This window comes from Phragmites australis, chromosome 13 (genome assembly GCF_958298935.1).
Source record: "Phragmites australis chromosome 13, lpPhrAust1.1, whole genome shotgun sequence".
Taxonomy (NCBI): domain Eukaryota; kingdom Viridiplantae; phylum Streptophyta; class Magnoliopsida; order Poales; family Poaceae; genus Phragmites; species Phragmites australis.
Window position 1 is genome coordinate 17,965,740 of NC_084933.1, and position 20,961 is coordinate 17,986,700.

At 42.7% G+C, this 20,961-nt stretch overlaps 2 protein-coding genes, 1 long non-coding RNA gene and 1 pseudogene across 3 annotated transcripts; 3 read left to right on the forward strand and 1 right to left on the reverse strand.

Moving 5' to 3' along the window:
• Positions 1-1,977: 1,977 nt before the first annotated feature.
• LOC133889479 (pentatricopeptide repeat-containing protein At3g26540-like) lies at positions 1,978-7,258 on the reverse strand (annotated as a pseudogene).
• Positions 7,259-7,674: 416 nt separating this feature from the next.
• LOC133889480 (protein TRACHEARY ELEMENT DIFFERENTIATION-RELATED 7A-like) lies at positions 7,675-8,227 on the forward strand. The gene is made up of 2 exons (XM_062329986.1): positions 7,675-7,711; positions 7,827-8,227. The coding sequence occupies exons 1-2, from the start codon at positions 7,675-7,677 to the stop codon at positions 8,225-8,227; spliced, it is 438 nt and encodes a 145-aa protein (XP_062185970.1).
• A 2,506-nt stretch (positions 8,228-10,733) lies between these two features.
• LOC133889014 (NAC domain-containing protein 104-like) lies at positions 10,734-11,916 on the forward strand. Its single transcript, XM_062329441.1, has 3 exons — positions 10,734-11,023; positions 11,120-11,418; positions 11,514-11,916. Exons 1-3 carry the CDS (start codon positions 10,864-10,866, stop codon positions 11,685-11,687), a joined length of 633 nt encoding a protein of 210 aa, XP_062185425.1. The 5' UTR covers positions 10,734-10,863; the 3' UTR covers positions 11,688-11,916.
• A 7,908-nt stretch (positions 11,917-19,824) lies between these two features.
• LOC133887712 (uncharacterized) lies at positions 19,825-20,794 on the forward strand. The gene is made up of 2 exons (XR_009903640.1): positions 19,825-20,124; positions 20,214-20,794. It is a non-coding gene; the product is annotated as an uncharacterized LOC133887712 (long non-coding RNA).
• Positions 20,795-20,961: the final 167 nt, after the last annotated feature.

Here is a 20,961-nt window from a genome sequence, read left to right on the forward strand (position 1 = left end):
ATCAGAAGCAGCAATAGATGCTTTACCTTCTTCAATAGATTTACCTTTTCTCTTTTCTTTATTCTTCAACTTGTAACATTCAGATATGTCATGATTATTTTTCTTGCAATACCTGCATAATTTTTGTTTGCCTCTGGACTTTGAACGACCCCTGTAACCATTCAAACTTTTATCTCTTTGGTTATTATGCAAATTCTTTTCCTTTCTCCTGCCACGCACAATCAAACCTTCTCCATTGGAAGTAGAGCCATCAGTAGACACCATCTGTTTCATCTTTTCCTTGGCATGCAAGGCCTCATAAACTTATTTCAAAGTTAGTGTATTATGACTGTATAATATGGTATCTCTGAAGTTTGCAAAAGAACTGGGTAATGAGCACAAAAGAATAAGACTCAAATCTTCATCATCATATTTTACCTCCATAGACTATAGGTCAGCAACGATCTCCTTAAAGTCCGAAAGATGATTCAACACAGAACCACCCTTCTGTAATTTGTGCGTGAACAACTTCATCTTCAGATGCATCTTACTAATTAGATCCTTGGACATGCAGATCGATTCCAGCTTTACCCATAAAGCAGCAGCGGTTTTCTCCTGCAAAACCTCCTGCAAAATATTATTTGATAAATGAAGATGAATTTGTTACAAAGCCTTACGATCCTTTTTCTTTTCTTCATCAGACCAAAACTTTTTATCCTTATTTCCAAAATTATCAAGCGCATCATCCAGATCAGTGTACGCAAGAATAGCCCGCATCTTTACTTGCTATAGAGAAAAACCTTGTATCATGATCTAGCAGCGAAATATCACATTTCATAGAAGCCATGACGAAGAATAATTAGGAACAAAATAGCTTGCAGCCCCTCTGGTACAGCCCTGTGTGCACGAAGCAAAACTGCAGAAGCCCTGGTACACTTTGTGTACGTGCAGCAATGAAACAGCAAAGCTCCTGGTAGACTTCCTCGGGTGCACCTAGCAAAGATGCCAAGTTTTGACTTTTCACATGAGAGAGTAGGCCTTGGTGTCCTCGGGACTTGAACCTCTCTCTTTTTTTCTTTTCTTCACGTGAGAGGTCACGGTTGGGTGCTCCTCGGGACTTGAACGTCTCCTTTTTTTTCTTTCACGTGAGAGGTCACGGCTGGGTGCTCCGTGTGACTACCAGCTCACGAATAACACATGAATAACCTCAAGTGCTGATGCGCAGAGACGTGCTTGAACTCGTAAGTACAGTTGCGTGCAACAGTAGCAGATCGGAACTCGACGTTGATCGGTAGGTGTCCAGCAGCAGCGCAGAAAACCAGGTGATGCCCCCTGAGACCGATCCAATCTGATAGGCTGAGGCACGCACGGCTTCGGTGGAATCTTTGGTGGCAGGACGCACGTGAAGGCCTCGTGATCCAAACTGGGCGTCGCAGATGGATCGGCACGGACCGGGGCGTGAAGAAACTGGCGACGGACAAGGTCGACGAATCGACGAAACGAGCGGCGACAACGAACACGAAGAAGACTGACGGGAATAGATCTCTTTTTTTCTCATATTCTCGTGTATACAATCCGGCTCTGATACCACTTGATAGAAATAAAGCACGATAGGATCGAACCGTAAAAAACTTTTACGGAAAAAAACCACGGGCGCCAATCGACGACCTTCACTATATCAGGGATATGTACAACGCAGGAGATTACAATGAACGTCTTGACTCTCCTTGCAGTTTACAAGATATATTTATAAAGGTGGACACATACGACTCGAGTCTAATACGGACTGTTTCAAAATATAGACCGAAAACATCCCTTATCTGACCTAACAAAAATTCGAATCACAATCCAACATCAGTTATCAGACAATTGTATATGAGCTCAGCGTTCAGCCTGAATCCTCATCATGGCAGGGTCTTCTCAATGCTGATCCTTTTCAATTTTGTCCCTTTTAACAGATTGATCTTTTTTAAGCCAACTAAAAATCAATCCCATGGCTCACCAGTTTTGTCCGCCCGAGCTGAATGACATGGACTCTGCATTATCACCATCACTGCATTCGTAGTCAGGGATGGACTCAAATCTAACTGGAGTCAGGGGATTACTATCATTAATGCGCTGCGCAGCCCTCTCCCCTAATTTTCTGTTCCCATATTCCCTGCAGCAATCGAAGATCCTGAGCCACATTGCGGCTGTTGGCTCAAATGGCATGTGCTCCACGAAATCCTCTAGCTCAACCATGTATCCATGCTTGCCCAACAGTTCTATCATGCATTCATAGCGTTTGACGCGAGGAACGATGCTATACTCATCAGTCATCAGAGTGAAATAACTCCTTCCCGACCCTTCATGCCCCTCACAGATACATGAAACCAGTGCACCATGTAAAGTGACAGAGTCTGGCCTAATCCCCTGCTTCCGCATTTCATCAAACAATTCAAGCCCATATTCACCTTTACCATTGTAAGCACATCCAAAGATCATAAATTACACAGGACGACGTCATGTGATAATCCAGCCTCAAAGACCCTGATGGAATAATCAAACAGCCTACACTTGGAGTACATGTCAACCAGTGCACTTCGCAGTATATCATCAATCTCGTACCCGCTTCTGATCATGTATGCATGAATCTGCTTCCCATGCTTAAGCAGAAATATGTTTCGCTTTGGATTGCATCTCACGTAGAGCATGCAGAGCTGCTTCACTCATGGAGTGGCATTCGTAACCTGAGATCAATGAGTTCCAGGAGTATCTATCTCTTTCTGATCCCATCTCAAATAAAAGAAGCCGTTCTGCACTCCTCAGGCATCCGCATTTGGAATACATCCTCACAAGCGCATCCATCAGAAAGGGCTAACTGAACAAACCACACTTGAAACAAAAGCATGGACCTCCTCACCTTTACCAAGGTCAAGCAGCCCAGTACAGGCATTGAGCACTGAACCAAGCGTAACATCGTCAAGATCCTTTATCTCCTACCTCATCTGTCGGAACAAATCTAAAGCACCAGTCAGATCCATGGAACTGACATAACCGGTCAACATAGAATTCCAGGATACTAAATTGTGCTGTTCCATCCCATCAAAAACCCGCTTCGCATCAGCAATCCTCCCACAAGCAGCCAATCCTGACACAATTGCAGTAGACATCACCACGTCCTTCGTTGGTGCCAAGTTGAAGAGCCTCTGCGCTGCATCAATAACGCCACACTTGGCATACATATCTACGACTGAGCTACACACGTGCGCGTGGTGCACATACCCAAGTCGAAGCACAAAGGTATGTATGCACCTTCCCTCTTTAAGTGCACTGTTATCTCAGCAAGCAAGAAGTGCATGGGAGACAGTATAAACAAGCGGCCTAACTCCAGCCCATACCATCCTGAAGAACATCTGAACTGCCATATCGCCCAGCCCAGCAAGAAGATAGCGCAGGACAATGACATTCCATGAACAGCGTAAGTCTGGTGGCGACGTGCAATAGACCTACGACATCGCCGTGAGAAAAGTTCATTTCTGGACAATTTTTTCTAAAGAGTCCATTTGTAAAATATGTTTCTCAAAAGGATTAAAAAGTAAAAAATTCCACTATGTGGAAGGGGAGTTGTACTGTCATGTGGGCCTAAATTGAGTTTTACGTCTTTAACTAGATTAAATTTAGGCCCATCAGCTATTTTCATTTTCCTTCCTAAAATAAGATATTTAGTTTTTTCATTTTTCTTGTTATTTTGCGTTGGCCTCTATGGTAGAACACTAGAACCCGTCGGGGAGTCGCTTCTGCAGTTTCTTGACAAACACTTGTTTGAACAGAAAATTATGGTGTTGCGGAAAGATCAATCATCCTAACACGGTAATTAACAACTACTGGAACAAGCCAAAAAGTTTACCGATGATTACGATGGAATCCTGTAATAGAGGTTCGAATCTCACTGTCTTCGCGTAAATTGCGCACTACTTCACGCGCGTAGTGTCAAAAGGTTGCTATCCTGTTTCAGTCTCCACAAACTTTAACCTACACTCTCAACTCTCTTCCTAGATAATCCTTTGTTTGGATTTCTGTTTTAGAGTTTTTTTTAATAAAGATTATGTTTTTAACTTATCTGAAAAGCTACTTTTAAAAATAAACTATTAGTTTTTACAATAAATTATTGATTTCTCAGTACATAATTTCTTATAAAAATATCTCTCAACGAGTTTCTCAGTTTTAGTTGATTTCTTAAAAACCAATTCTAAATCTTGTTTGTTCTAACTTTTATTTTTACTTCTAACAGTAGTTAAAGAATCAAAAGTAATAAACAAACTAGAGTCGACACGTGTCTGATTCCATGTGTTTCTGAAAATGAGCACAGTATTTGCCGGCTTGGTCACTGTCATTCTCTTGGTTTAATCTGACCATGTTTGAGACGAGGGGTACCGTCTTTTCCACTTGAAAGGATTGGATTTGACACCCAATGTAGGCCTGGCAAATGAAACACCGGCAGCTAGTACCTTACACGTCATCAATAGTACATTAGTGCATAAGAAAACAAACGAGCTACATCCAGAAGATACTAAAGTCATCTTAAAGCTCATCGATCAAGATATTACATTGTCAAACCTTGAAAAATCCAAAATAAAACCCACTTAAGCGGGGGTTTTTTATACAAACACGATCACTTCAGATTGGTTGGGATAGTGAACTGATTTTGCTAGCAACTGGAAGGGACTTGTTCAAAACCGCACATATTTTAAACAAGACCTTGACTGCAGCTTATAAGATTTGAACCCTAATCCTCTGCTCCTGATGTAAGGTAGTACTAGACGTATTTAAAAAAAATCAAATTTTATATTCTTTGATTAAGATTTAATCAAATTACAAGAATATCTAATATATACAAATTATACAACTAGATTCATAATAAAAATAAATTTAGACTATATATATTTTGTAACTATAAATAATATATTTTATAAGAAAATCTTCATCAAAATCTAACTTTAGAAACCGTGTAAAAAAATACATCTACTATTTTTAAACTAATAGAGTAGTAAATAAGACAAACACGCACCACACCTCCACACCAATTCACTCTCCCTGTATGCATACTAGACCTAAACACTATATGTATACACGTTGATGAGCTATGTAAGTGACGAGCTAAGTTAACCTTTGGTTTAGATGGTTAGTAAAGGTGATTGTACCTCTTATCTACTAAGACTTAAAATCTACATTTGCTTCTTATATGTCTGACTCAGATAGAATTGTCTTTTAGTGGTAGGCAATGTATCGGTCGACAGTAAGACGTCAGTGCTGACTTCGTCAATCTTCAAGCTTTGTATCTTCAGTCTTCAGTAGATGTTATATGAATACATACGTATGATGATATAAGTACATGCAGGTGTCTACAAGTTATACTAATATTTTAAAAAATCACCATATTACTGTGGCGTATGGCCGACACACGTGTGAGTTGGAACTTATTCGAGGATTTAAACCCCGGTGACGCACCCAGGTAACCCAGGTGGGTGGAGCGATCAGCCTCCCACGATCCCACCCACCCAACCACCGAGCCAACGGTTCGTCCTCCTCCCGGTCAATCTAGCTGAATGTGTGGGAGATAGTATCATTTTACTGTCCCAGACTCTCATCAATCTTTCCCTGTGTTTGCCGACAATGATCCCCTTCTCTTGACCCTTCAATCCATGCTTCACCCAGGCAGAAGCGGCACCATTTCCTTCCATGAGACCATGACATCCCATTTTCTCCACCCAATTAGTTCCGTCAGTGGTCTGATTTTGACTTATTTCCTGTTAACACGACAGCGAGACGAGAAAAAACGACCTGTACAGTTCGATAGTCCACATGAGAAAGGAAAGAACATCTAAGAACAAGAACAAATCATTTTAAGGCGTGCAGTAGTAATCAGCAAGGTGCCCATTTTTCCACGGAATAACAAGCAGCACAGCATCGAGCAGTTTAGAATGTAGTTAACAAGTAAGTTGTCAATTTTCCCAACAACAGAGCACAAAGGCAATAATTGTCAATAGTAAGCAGTCCATTACGCACAATATAAAAAACTCGAGGGGAGAGATATCCACCCTACCATTAATAATGAAGACCAGGGTGTAATATTATAGGCTATAACACAAAAAAGTTATCATTAATCAAAATATCTTTTCCATTCGTTTATGTAACTTTAACATGGATTTTCTTACTGTACTAAGAATTGCATCACACGTTCATGCTGGTCTTTGAATCGGCATATTTACTTCTACCGAAAAGCGTCACATATACCTTTGAAATGAAATCCTTCTTCATATTTAATGATCCCCGCAGCATCATTTTCTTGTGGTAACGTCACTGATATATTAACACCCTGTTTGACAGACCTCAAGCTTCTAGCTCAGTATCAAATCTTATACGTGTAGGCTAAGATAAAATAGTTTAAATATTCATCTTTAGACTAAAAAAAAACTCATCCAAACGCCTTCAGTATCTCATGGCTCCATCTTTATAAATTTCTGAAGCTAAGAATATTCAACTCCAAAAATTATTAAAGTCAGAGCTCTACCAAGGTCCCGTTTATATAAGCTGTGGCTTTAAAGCTTCTAGTTGGCTGAGAAAGCGATTGTACCTGTTGAATTTTGCTTGTTGACTTTTATAATAAATTTTTAGCTTCTTAACGCACCAAAAACCATAAAAGCTCATCTCAACCTACTTCTCATCTATTAATTCATTTCAGTCACAACTATTTCCTCAACCAGCAAAAAATCAATAGAAACTAAGGCAAAAAAACCAGCCCCTTAGAAAGCTTTTGTTTAAAAAAAAAAAACTAGAAAAACCATAACCAAAGGGGGTGTCAAGCTCTTTTCAGCATGTGAGAGAGATTTTTTGGGCTCTGTTCCAATCGCCTGCTGAACGTGCTGGTATACGAGCCTGATGAACATCATCCCACTAGCCAATGTATCTCGGTGAGATTCTCGCACAATATGATAAGGAGCACGAGAACGAGCAGTGAGTAATGCAGTTTAACATTACGCATTACGCTGTCCATTTTGCCACAGAACAACACAGCAGAATAGCAATAATTGTCGACAGTAAGCTGCCCATTTTGCCTCAGGACGGCCAAAGAGAGTAAGGGCCAAAATGGAGGAAGCTGAGCAACGAAGCCAATCGTGTTCTTACTCCACTATCCAGTACACACCTTGATGGAATGGCAGTGCCACCAATGCTTGCTCCGGCAGGAAAAGGATAGCCCAACATGAGCTCCCCCCATGAACAGGCCCACAATTTCCATGTACGCTGAATTAGCCAACTAGATGGCGATATAATCGAATTTTAGGCAGGCTTAATCCTGGATTTCAAGTCCAATTGTTTCCAAGCAAGCAGGTTATATGATTACGTTGCTGTCTAAAAGAAAAAGAAAAATTGTATGATTATGTTCGGGGATGGAATCGGTATTAAGTGGCTTTAATTCAGCAATCTTTAAGGCACTAACCAATACATGCTTTTCAGGTTAGTGCAGGTTACACTGCCAGTGTTAGCGCACAGGCTGGTTACTCGAAGAAAGATGACACATGCCTCGTTGAAGCAAAAGAACTCACACTACCAATCTACCATGAAGAGCTTCCAGACATGGTCCCTTGATTATCTTGTGCTACAGGGATTCAGAACCCTGTGCGCTGTCACCACCACCGGCAACAAACACCAAAAATGGCCAGCTGGGCCGTGCCGATTAGGCACGGCCCAGGTATGAGGGTAGACGGGCTGGGCTGGCACGGTACGGCTAGTCGGGTCGTGTCTAGGTTAACACCTCGGCACGGTGGGCTGGCACGGCACGACCCAGTTTAGATGGGTCGGCACAGGTACGGGCACGGCCCGCCCCGTCCTTGCGCCGCCTCCCCGCGCCGCTCACCCCCGCGTCGCCCTGCCCGCCACCGCCCCCGCCTCGCCCCTGCGCCGCCTCACCGCGCCGCCCGGTCACCCCGGCAGCTCCCCACCCCGCCTCGATCGCCGCCCGCCCCTACCCTGCCCCAGCCACCCGCCCCCGTCCCGCCCCGCCCGGTTGCGCCTACCCTGCCCGGTCGCGCCACCCCCGCACCGTCGCTCGGCCCCAGCTTGGCACGGCCCGTCGTGCTTCAACCGTGCCCAGGCCGGCCCAGCACGATACTGTGCTTCACGGCTCGTGCCGTGGGCCGAGGGCGCGGCACCTATCGGGCCGTTTCGAGTTGAGCCCGTACCGGGCCGGTACAACTGGCCCATTTAGCCATCTCTGCTGAACACCAGCCGGTCTCAAGTGGAATTACCCGTTTGGATAGGCTTAAAAGCAACTTTTTTCGGAAAAAAATCAGAAGTTATCCAAACGGTTGATTTTTTACCCCGACTTCTGGTAGTTTTTGGCTAGTCGAGGAAGTGTTGTAGTTGAAATGCATTAAAAGCTGAGAAGTAGGCTGAGATGAGCTTTTTTATTTTTGATGTAATGAGAAACTAAAAATTTATTATAAAATCCAACAACTAAAATTTAACAGCCACATTCACCTCCTCAACTAGCCAAAAACTCTAAACCTGCAGCCTATCCAAACTGGGTCTTAGCCTAATCTTGCATGACCTGCCATAAAGAGACACATCATGCATAAAACACCCTCCCTAAAGAGAAGGGGATGCAGGGAAAGAGAAAAGGGCTGAAAAGTAGAAGATAGGGGGGCTTGGGCGCCATGAAATGAATGATTGGACATTATACATCTTTCTTCTTCTTTATATATAAGAACACAGATTGAGTTGCTGGTATACTTACTCGAAGATCCTGATGATCAGAGGACGATTATACTTGTAAACTGCACCTGCACCAAGATAAGCATCTTACCAGCTGTTAGGGAGAGTACAGTAGTTAGCTATCATTGAAGGCAGGTTAACAACTCAAAATAATATTGACACCAGTGATCGCTATCAGTTGATAGGCTTTTGCTGCCAAGAATGTCTCTTACCAATTGGTCTATGGCTTACTTAGCAAGGTGAAGATTCAATAGCCCAGTGTCACCATCGTAAATCATTGTCATGTCCAAGTGATGCTCTCTGTACTTTCCACAGCTCCACTGAACTCTGCAAAATGCTGGTGGACTGCGCGATAATTGATAAGAACCATTGTCAAGAGGCATAAAGGAGCATGGTTGTGACGACTGCATGACATGAGGAAGAAGGCAGCTATCACAGACGAACTAATGCAGTAACAGCACTCAGAAGATCCATTCCTGGGGGACACTTGCACGGTCCATTTGTGCTGGAATTTTCAGAAAGAAGTAGATGATAAGTCGACAGTCCCATTTGTCTTTGACAGTGCTTTCTTACCTTGGGTTCACATGTATATGATAGAACCCAAAGCTTCAGGAAGAATTTAAGCTGCAAAAATCTGGTGAAAGATATCAGCAAATCAGTTTGCATATGAAGTCGTTGAGCCTAGCCAATACCTTCCATATGACCACAACATGATACAGATTATAGCTCATCTATCATTCAACTCCCTGGGTACAGTATTGAAAGCCTTCAGACACCAAAAGAAATAAGCCTGATAAGTCTCAATCTCAAATCGCTTGGTTAACTGTTACATGATGACGTTCTTAAACTGACTAGTTCTCTTCGAAAATTGAACTTATAAATGAACATAAAATTTTTTACTCATAAACAACCAACCAAATTGTATTAAATAAACTATTAAAACGCCCAGAATAGGAAACATATGTTATTGAAAAATGAAAATGGTAATGATGCACACTAGACTATTGTATTTCTTTAAGTAGGTTACTGATGTGTGGAGCTGAAAGGGCATACGGTACTTGCAGTTGCAACACTTGTGCTTGGGCCAGCACTTGACAGTTCAGGAACTCCACAAGTATGCATAGCAGCGCTGAAAGCACATTTCAAGTTACTATTTCCTTAAAAAAAGTTACTATTTTCTGCATGATTGATTGATATATCGACATGATATCCAACTCACATCAACTGAAAGAAAGTCAGAGCTTTTGTCTAATCAACATTATAATTTAATCACAATACTATTTTCTTTTTAACATTAACTTGCGCGTGCAAACTAAATGTCAAGTGTTGAATTGCTGATTCTGTAATCTCACCGAACTTTTCTTTCACATCTCCTGATTTCAGATATGGACGAAAATAAGGAAAACCCAATCACCTGATATTACGTTCCATTGACGGTTTTCTTGGGCGGGCATGATGATTTGATGTGTACCTAAAGTAGAACTGAAGCAAAAGATGTATTACAATCCAAGAGTCTAGAATTGAAACTTTGCATGATAATATGAAATATCTACGTAATGTAAGGTATTCAAGAGGAGTCAGCGATCAGATGCATTCTCAAAGGGTCATCCAAATTAAGTACTCGCAACTCAACATCATTGCTAAGCAAGAACTATGTCTCGTCTCTTCACCTTTGTCAATATAAAATACATAGAAAATGATGAGGCACCATGCATGCATGCATTCATTGATGAGCCTTTGTAGTTCCCATCGATCTTTCTCAACAGTACAGATACTTGCAATATATTCTCTGAAGATCAAGGCAGATATACTCCTCTGTTCAAATCCAAGAGCAGTATTTGCAGAGCATGATTAGTTTCCTCCATAAAAAAATGGAGAGGACAAGAAAGCACGACACCTCAGGCTTCCTTCTCAAAGCACCACGCTGCAGCCACACCTCAAAACCTTTCGACACTCATGGAGTTGCACGTCTCTCCCTCTCTCTCTCATACTGATACATGCACACATACGGCCCCTATAAGTACCACTAAGCCATCGTATTAAGCAAGCACTCCTGCCTCCGTCTTTCTCATTGCCTTCCACCTGCTTCTAGTCTATCTACATCCGGCTTTCACCTCACCTCACCTCACCATGGGTGGAGCCTCTGATCTTCCTCCTGGCTTCCACTTCTTCCCCTCCGATGAGGAGCTCGTCGTCCATTTCCTCCGACACAAAACCTCCATTCTCCCATGCCAGCCAGACATCGTCCCTACAGTACTTCTGAATCACCATGATCCGTGGGAACTGAATGGTATGTATCTAATACAAGCTAATCACAAGTTCTTGTCATTATCATTACTTTGTGTATGAGGGTCATGTCCTGATAGCTAGCAACAATTCTTTCAAGGCAAAGCACTTCAAGCAGGTAATCAATGGTACTTTTTCAGCCACGCAACGCAAAGTAGGGTCACACCAAACGGGTACTGGAATCCCATTTGTGCAGACGAGATAGTAGGCAGTGACGGCTGTACTGTTGGCCTGAAGAAGACACTCATCTTCTCCATTGGAAAGCCCTTTGATGGAACCAAAACCGACTGGGTCATGCATGAGTACCACTTAATGGATGGGAGTCACAAGGGGAGTAGCAGTACCACTTCAAGCAGTTCAAGAAAGAGGTCACACAAGGAGAAACGTCACTCAGACAAGGTGAGTGCTGCATACATGTTTTTGTACTTCATTTAGCATTGTTGTGTTTATACACATGATTAGCTAAGGTCAATATGTATGCATGATCATTACAGGAGTCTAATAATTGGGTTATATGCCGAGTGTTTGATTCGAGCTGCGGATCGCAAGCGAGCTTCCACGAGGAGGGCATGGAGCTTTCATGCTTAGATGAGGTGTTCCTATCCCTTGACGACTATGATGAAGTCAGTTTGCCAAATAATAAAAATACTTATCAGCAGAACAGATAGTAGGCCCTGCACCTACGAAACCATTTGATTGCGATCCCGCAGGAAAAGTTACATTCCAAAAGATCAAATGATTTCATAGGTGTTGAACCTAAAACACTGCGTCTAGACCACACATGTAATTATTCTCCTCCCAGGAGGCGCATGAAATAAACATGAGTTAGTTTTCCATAACTATGGCATTAGTGTGAACAATCCCGTCTATTATTACAAAGTTACTTAGTTTTCTTGAGCACTTTTCATGGTTTCTTCTAAATTATGGAGCAAATGTTCTGGATAATCGCTGTATGAAATTAACAGTATGTAATAGCTTATAGGGTTAAACATGTTAGTTTTGGAGAGATGCAGCCATGGCTTGTGCCTGTCTGCTTCCCCTCCAACTCATTGAGTTTCTATGTGAACAATTGTGATGTGCCCACAAATCACAGCGATAAAAAGAGAACATGGTTGGACTGATATCGCTATTGATATCTATATTACACAGACGATTTACATGAGTGGGGAAGTGGTGCTTCCATGAACTCGTAGGACTTGACAAACCAGTTACTGGATACGCGGGAAGCCACTGAAGTTTCTAAATCTTTGTTGGACTCCGGTGCATAGTGCACTAGCTTTAGATCACTAGTTATGGTGAAAAGGTAGTAGGAGAAATCTAACCTTGGAATGCGATGATATAATTTAATGCCTTAGTAATGAGAAGTTATTAACGCATCCCTCCACAATTTTAGCATGCATGTCCGTGCTTTTCCTGGCTTGTGCTGAGTGCTGACACCACAATGGTCCAGCATACGGAGTATAAGTGAATGAGAAAAACATGGACAAACAAAGGAAAGAATGTATCATAACTATGCTAGTGGTTAAATGTGTTGTCATTTGAGTTGTTCTTCAGATGATTGTAATATTGATGGGGAACAGGTAGATATAAATCAGAAGTCCCGATTTGGACATTAACAGACAAATGGAAAAAATAAAGCTACATATTATTAGGAATAGCAGGTTGTATTCTCTGGAGACCCTGAGCCAGTATATATACACATGTATATATAACAATATGAAAAAAAAATTATAGACTGAGGATATTACACAAAAAGATATATATATCTAACAACCCCTTCAAACTTATGGGGATCAACCACACTGAGTTTGGAGAGATGGAACCTGTGCTGAGCCATACTCTGCCTTCGTGAAGAAATCAGTCAATTGAAACTCGAAAGAAACATACTGAAGAGCAATCATCTCATCTTGTATATGTGCCTGTGTGTAAGAAGCATCAACACCAATATACTTGATGAACTTATGCTCCACTAGATCCTAAGCAATACTGATAGCACATGTACTTACTACTAAAGAGGAGTAGGTGCAGGAGAAGAAACACAAAAATCCTCAAGTAGCCAACGTAACCAACTGAGATCCGTTGTCAACAATATTATATCTCGCAACTCAAGCTCTGCACTAGAACGAGAAATTGCAGTCTACTTTTTAGTCTTCCACGCAATAAGAGAACCACCCAAAAAACACAGTGGCATAAATAGACAGGCAATCAGAAGGATCACTAGCCCAAGTATCATCAAAATATGCACGAAACTGTAAAGAACTGGAGCGTGAAAAGAAGAGATGACGAGAGATAGTCTCACGAAGATAGCGCAAAACATGCAGAAGATGACTATAGTGAAGCTGAGTAGGAGTAGAAACAAACTGACAGAGGATGTACACTGCATGGGGAATGTCAGAACGAGTAACACCAAGGTAAACAAGACTCCTGTCGGGGATGATACCTGACAATAATCCTGGATATACCGGACGACGAGCGCGTTGATCAACATTTACTATATGTGTATATCAAACTAGACTCAAGAACACCATGATTTATTCAGGTTCGAACCTCCCGTGGGATAATAACCCTACGTCATGTGTGTTGTCTTATGAATTAGGTGAACTTGTTACAAAATATCCTTCACATCTACAAGCAAAGTCTTTACCCCTTTATATACCATGGGTAAAGATGCACAAACAAACAGACCATGTCAAACCATATAACAGATCTACTCCTAATAGAGCCAACTACCCCTAACCCATCATGACGTCGAATAGGCATACCTGCTCTGCTCTGGTCGTCCTACGCGTCCTGTACCAACACCGAACGTCATCACGCTCACACGTCAGACCATCTCGCGGCATTAAATGCTACGGGATGGGTCACTGCAACTTTACACAGCCCCACAATCGTGCCTCGCCGAAAGAAAGTGCCTGAGGAACGGAAAAACACTCGAGTAGGCAGTATTAAATGAGACTTGACTAGTTAGGTAAGTATCTGCTCCATGACCAGCAAGAGTTGGTCGCAAGACCTCGCTTCGCGACCAGGGGGCTGGTCGCGCCAACTTTGCTCTGGTCGCGCGATGCAGTCGTGGTCTTGACAATACCTGCTGCTGGCTGACACTTAACAGCGTGGGACCCGCCAGGTAGAGCACCCCCTTACCTATTACACCGACAGTAGCCCCCAAGCTCATTCGTGGATATGGTGGACTGAGTGGTTCGTCATGGGGGTCCGTGGTCACTGCACGTCACGTGGTCGTGGACAGGTTTGGTCGCATATTCTGGGTCCCAGGTGATCATAAATTTACCCAGGGAGCGATCGCCGCATGCCACGTGGTCATGGACGGGTCTGGTCGCACCACATGGGCCCCAGGTGACCGTAAGTTTGCCTAGGGAGTGGTCGTCGACGTAGCCCACATTAATGATCGACTCAGGAAATCATATCCCGAGGGAGGTTAAACGTCCGGAGAGAGAAAAATATGGGAGAGAGAGAAAGAAAACATGAGAGAGGGGAGAAAAGATGTGGAAGAGAGAAGCATTAATTGCGCTAGGCCCGAGGGAATTTCAGTTCCCAATGCGCGTCCGTTCGAATTTCACGCAAATCTGACCCCGCGACAGTTGAGATACCGCGGCGGCCCTTTAAATTGGAGTACCCACAACTCCTCACGAATCCTTTCGTCATCTTCCATCGCTCCCAAGCCTCTTTGCACTCAGAGCTCTTCGTCTCCTCCGCTGTCTCAATCTTTGTCTTTGTCCTCGCAACATCTTCCACCACAATCTGATGGCATGCACCGGCAGTGATTCTGCCATCCCCAGATCCAAGTGCGACACGGCTAGGGTTTAATTTATCGACGGTAACCGGTCAAAATTCGCAGTTACCGAGCTTACTGCTCCTGTCCAGTTTCAAAACCAAACGGTAACCGAATTTGAATTCAAAAAAATCGAAAAAAATATAAAAAAATAATTAAAAATCCTAAAAAAACTAAAGACAATTCTAAGACCTTCTGTGAAAAAAAAATCAAAAATAATATCGTTTGCATCATATTCTATAGAGAGGAAGTTTGAAAAAAGTTGAAGCGTGCGGCTCAATTATTAACTCATGTTAAGAAAAACTTAACATGCAAACACATATTTTTCTTGTGTAGAACGTATCTTAAAATAATCTTTAAAATTGATTTCACTTCATTTAGAGTTTTATTGATTTCCTCATGATTTTTACAAAGTTCACAAGCATAAAGTGAATATATTAAGAAAAAGCACTGTAATTAACTTTTTCATGTCTATCATTATTTTTCTTACATAAAGCATAGTATAAATAAACTAATAAAAGTGGTTTCACTAATTTTGGAGGTGTGATGGGTCAGTTCTGATTTAATCTAGTCGCAACACATTGAAAATGCCTAGAGGGGGGGTGAATAGGCTTTTCTGAAAATTAAAACTAAAAACAGCAGATTAAAACTGCCGGATATTCCGGTGAAGTCCGGATACTCCGGTATGGTCCGGAGTATCCGGTCTAGTCCGGAGTCTCCGGCCTAACAAGGATTTTCAGAATAAATGTGAACTAAAGATAACAGCTAGAGTCTAAGAATTACACTAGGTCTAGTAGATATCACAAAGCTAGAATAACACTTAATACTAGCAAGATTGTCACTAAAGCAATTTAAATGACAAGTTACCAAATTCACACGATAAAGTAAATTGCGCAAAAAAGAACACGTGAATTTATCCCGAAGTTCGGCCACCTCACAAAGAAGTGCCTATGTCTCCGTTGAGGAGCTCACAAAGAGCCGGGTCTTTTCCAACCCTATCCTCTTCTAGCGACCACCAAGATCAAGCTAGAAATTCTTACTCAATATGAAGATGTTTACAAACTTCTCAAGGCACACCATAAGTTTTAGGTGCTCTTCGGGCGACTCTTTTCCTTCTAGAAGCCCAAAGCTTCAAGAGAGATGATTGCAGTAGATGCTCGATGGAGAACTAAATGCTCAAGTGGCTTGAACCCTCTCCAAACACACACTCTCAAATTTGTGCAAACTTTACTCTCAAGGTGATCGGAGGGGCTTTGAATGCTCTTAAAATGCTCAAGAGATCTCAAGTTTACCAGCCACAGCAAGCTCTAAATGCTATGGAGAGAGGGGGCATTTATAGCACTCTCTCTCAGACTAGCCGTTACTGTTTTTGTCAGAGCTTACCGAAGTATCCGGTGTACACCGGAGTCTCCGGTCCTAAATCCAAAAACGGCGTCAGAACGGTCACCGAACGTGTCAGAACTAGCCGTTACAGTTCTGTTTAATTACCGGAGTCTCCGGTGAACACCGGAGTCTCCGGTCCTGACAGTCTTTCCAAAAAGATTAAGTCCGGAGACTAGCCGGACCCTCCGGCATCTCCAGGTACCGGAGTATCCGGTGAACACCGGAGACTCCGGTCTTTTTTTTCTTTTATCAAAAAGATTAAATGCAACCGAAAGTCTCCGCCGGAGTCTACCTCGGAGACTCCGGCTGAACACTGAACATTTTATCGAAGTATCCGGTGTACACCGGAGACTCCGGTCTTTTTTTCAAAAAGAATAAACCGTAACCGAGACTCTCTGCCGGAGGCTACCTCGGAGACTCCGACCGAACACTGAGTACCGGAGTATCCGGTGAACACCGTAGACTCCGGACTCAGTGAAGATTTTCAGAAAAAAAATTTGTGTCCGTGAGTGAATGTGTCTCTCAACTGGGTGGTTTTAAAGGATCTCTTGAGCATTGAGACACTAACCAAGCAATCAAATCCATCCTTCTAAAAATATGTCTATCCTAGACTCAATTTCAAAAATAAAAGGAATGTAAACCCTATCTAGTACCCTTCGTTGATTCTTCATTTGTTTCGGCGGGCGTCAAACATCATTTATCTTCACAACTAATGCTTAAACCTGTTCAACACTCGAAAAGCATGTTAGTTCTTTAATCGTTTTGTCATCAATAAGCCAAAACCCACTTAGGGGGCCTAGATGCACTTTCACATATTTACACAATCATGCATGTTACAATAACTAATTCATGAGTTCATGTATTTTTTAAAAACATAGGATCATGTAAGAAGACTAAAAAAATTAGTTTCATGATTTTTGAATTAACAAAGAGTAAACTATGCATTTAACTTGGTTTAACAAATATATTTTCTCATAGAAAATTTTCAACTTTTTTATGAGTATAAATACTTTTATCATGCAGATCATGTTACCAAGCTTGTCATGGCGTCGCCATATCGTCGTTATGGCGGTGTGGCGGCATTTTTGGCCTCGCCACGGCGACGGCATCTATGGCGTCCGCCACATATGAGTGGCGTCGGTATGACGTCCTAAAACATGTGGCGGGCGCCATAATTTTCTATGGAGGGGATTAGAAGAGTCCAGATCCATAACTTCAACTTACCGGTTGCACATCGTACTCCACCTCCGCTTGATTTCCGACGGCGCATCGCGTCCGCCACCTCTGCACCGACCGCCTCTGCTCCGACCGCCTCCACCCTCTGCTCCAACCGGCGGCCGCCTCCACCCTCTGCTCCGGCCGCCAGAAGCCCTAGCCCTCTGCTCCGGCTGCCTCTGCTCCGCCCGCCTCCAACGTCCGCTCTGGCCGCCTGCCTCCATCCTCTGCTCCAGCCGCCCGCCTCCAACGTCTGCTCCGGCCGCCCGCCTCCACCCTCTGCTCCGGCCGCCCGCCTCCAGTCCTCCACCCTCTGCTCCGGCCACCTCCAACGTCTGCTCCGGCCGCCTGCACCTCTGGTAAGTCCCTTCGGCCTCCGCAATCCGCACCCCTCTCTGTTGGTCTGCAGTCGACTGGGGCTAAAGCAGGCTAGCAGCTCATGTCGCCCTTCTGTCTGCAGACAGAGGCACAGAGCACTCATATTCTTGCGATGAACTACTGAAGTGCAAAGGAAAAAATAGAAAACTAGTATTTTGTACAGTCAAGACTACAATTACATTCAAATACCAATGTAATTAGGAAAAAACAATCAAGATTCAAAGTTAAATACCAATGTAATTAGGAAAAAACAATCAAACTAAGTTATTGTCACTTTTTTTCAGAACATGGCTACTCACGGGACTAGAAGTGCGGAGGCATCGGACACCGCATCAAATTATGATCCAAAGACTGATCCAAAGCGCAAGCCGGGAAGGTCAAACAATCCTGGATGGAAATATGCATTTTGGCCGACTATTGGTAATAGAGATCTCTTGCAGTGTTGCTTGTGTGATAGAACTGTAACTGGAGGAATTACAAGGCTCAAGGAGCATCTTGTGGGTAGTTATGGAGATATTCTGAAGTGTGCCAAAACCACACCAGCTAGGAGATGCAAGCTGCTTTGAAGGGCAAGAAGAGACCACTTCTGCTTGATGATGATGGAGAGCTTCAAGGAGAAGATGATGATGTGCTTGATGTGACAGAGGAGTCCCAAGATGCTTCTAGAAGCATTGGGCATTCTAGTTCAGGGACAGCTGCCAAAAGGAAACAATCTAGCTTTTTGAAGTTCAGAGCACCAAAAGAGCCCAACACAAAGTCAGTCGGTTCAATGCTTAGGAGAACTCCAAAAGAGGTTGTGGAAGAAAGACATTCGAAGGGTCCTTCTCAGATCAGTATCCAAGCTAGCATGAGAACAAAAGAAGAAAGAGATGCTGTCAACTTGGAGTGGGCCAGGTTCTTTTATGAGTGTGGCATACCATTCAATGCTGCAAATTCTAGGCAATTTGAGATTGCTATAGAGGCCACTGCACAATATGGTTCTGGGTACAAGGCTCCATCCTACCATGAGCTTAGGGAGCCATTACTCAAGAAGGTTGTTAAGGAAACAGATGATTTGAGGAAGAGGCATGAGGATGCATGGAAGCGATATGGTTGCACATTAATGTCAGATGGATAGACGGATAGGAGAGGGCACTATTTGATCAACTTCCTAGTCAATAGTCTAGAGGGGACTTTCTTCTTAGAGTCGATTGATGCATCAAGTGAAGTTCATGATCAAGTGATGCTAGCTGATTTGTTAGAGAAGAGAATAAGCGACATTGGTGTTGATAAAGTTGTGCAAGTTGTCACTGACAATGGGGCTAACTATAAGGCAGCGGGCAAGCTTCTCATGGAGAGGTTTCCTACGCTTTATTGGACACCTTGTGCTGCACATTGCTTGGATCTTATGTTGGAAGATGTTGGAAAGTTGAAGGCATTCAAGAAGCCTATCTCACGTGCCCGTCATGTCACTACTTTCATCTATAGGCATAGAAGACTTCTTAGTGCAATGAGGGAGAAGACAGGTGGTAGGGATCTTGTGAGACCAGCAGCAACTCGGTTTGCTACCACATTTCTCACCTTACAAAGTTTGCACAAGCATAGAGATGCACTGAGATATCTGTTTACCTCTGATGATTGGATGAGTTGCAAACTAGCAAAGACAGGGGCCAGAAAAAAAGTGTATGATATTGTGCTTTCTAGGGAATTTTGGAACTCTGTTGAGGATTGCCTTAGAGCTTCTCTACCACTTATCATTGTGTTGAGGGTGGTTGATGGTGATGAGAGGCCTGCCATGCCAGAGGTTGCTTCTCTCATGAATCATGCAAAAGAGAGAATAAATGTTGCCTTCTGTACTGAAAACAAGAGAAGCTTGCTCAATAATATCTTACAAATTATTGAGGGTCGTTGGGATAGGCAAATGGACACCCCACTCTATGGTGCTGCCCTCTTTTTGAACCCAGGAAAATTCTATGCCATCCAAAAAGAGAATGATGAATATGTTGGACACCTAAGGGGTTGTTTCAATGATGTGCTTGCACGAATGTTGTAAGATAAGACCCTTCAAAACAAAATTGAAGAACAATCCATGCTCTACGAAGATCAACGTGGAGGCATCTTCAAGAATTGTATGGCCCTCCAAACTATGAAGTCAAAGAACCCTCGTAAGTGATTTGAAATTTTAATTACAGCATGTTATTTACAGCTTAACCCGTAATATATGCATGTTTATTGTCAATTTAGTTGATTGGTAGCGTGCGTATGGTGGCCGATCTATTGACTTACAAAGATTTGCTAAGCGTATTGTTAGTCTTTGTGCTTCATCATTTGGTTGTGAGCATAATTGGAGCACTTTTGAATTTGTAAGTGAAGTACTCAAGTTTCACATTTCAATTAGCAAAATTAATAATACATTTTTGTTAACTTTGCTTGCTTTTATGGTTGCTTGTAGATTCATACAAAGAAGAGAAACCGGCTAGAGCATAAAAGATTGAATGATTTGGTTTATGTTGCCTACAACCGGAAAATGACTAGTAGGTTCCAAAAACGCCGTGAGGAAGCGGGTAAAAGCTATGATCCTTTGGTTATGGAAGACTTTGATTGGGAAAATGAATGAGTTGACCCAACAGTCCAACCTCAATGTTCTAGTGCTTTGGACATCACATGGGACCAAGTTGATGAAGCAATTGGTGCATCCCATGAGCTTCGAGGTCGTAACCTTCCTAGGACCTACGCTCGTCGTGCAAGACATATATCAAGAGTGGTTGAAGAAGCAAGAGTGGTTGAAGATGATGAGGAGGAGGGAGAGGAAGAAGACATCATTGTGGATGATGTTGATGTTGATAATTTTGGTGACAAACCAATGGATGCTACTGAAGATGATGCGGAGAACATGGATGCTTCAAACGATTTCGATGAGTTTGCATTGGATGACTTTTGAGAGATGAGAGATTTGAAACTTTGAATGATGATTGATGAGAGAGTGCTATGTCTTTTGTGCTACATTTACATTGCTATTTATCTTTTGTGCTACATTTATATTGCTATTCGCCACATGTGTATGGCGTCGCCACGCCACGCGTCATGTCGCTGTAAAGTTGTGAAGGTGGTGAGTCGCTGCGCCACGCCACGCCGCCGTAACAACTATGCAGCTGTTCAAACTTTAAATGGAATTGCTGACCAAAATAGCTTATTTTTAG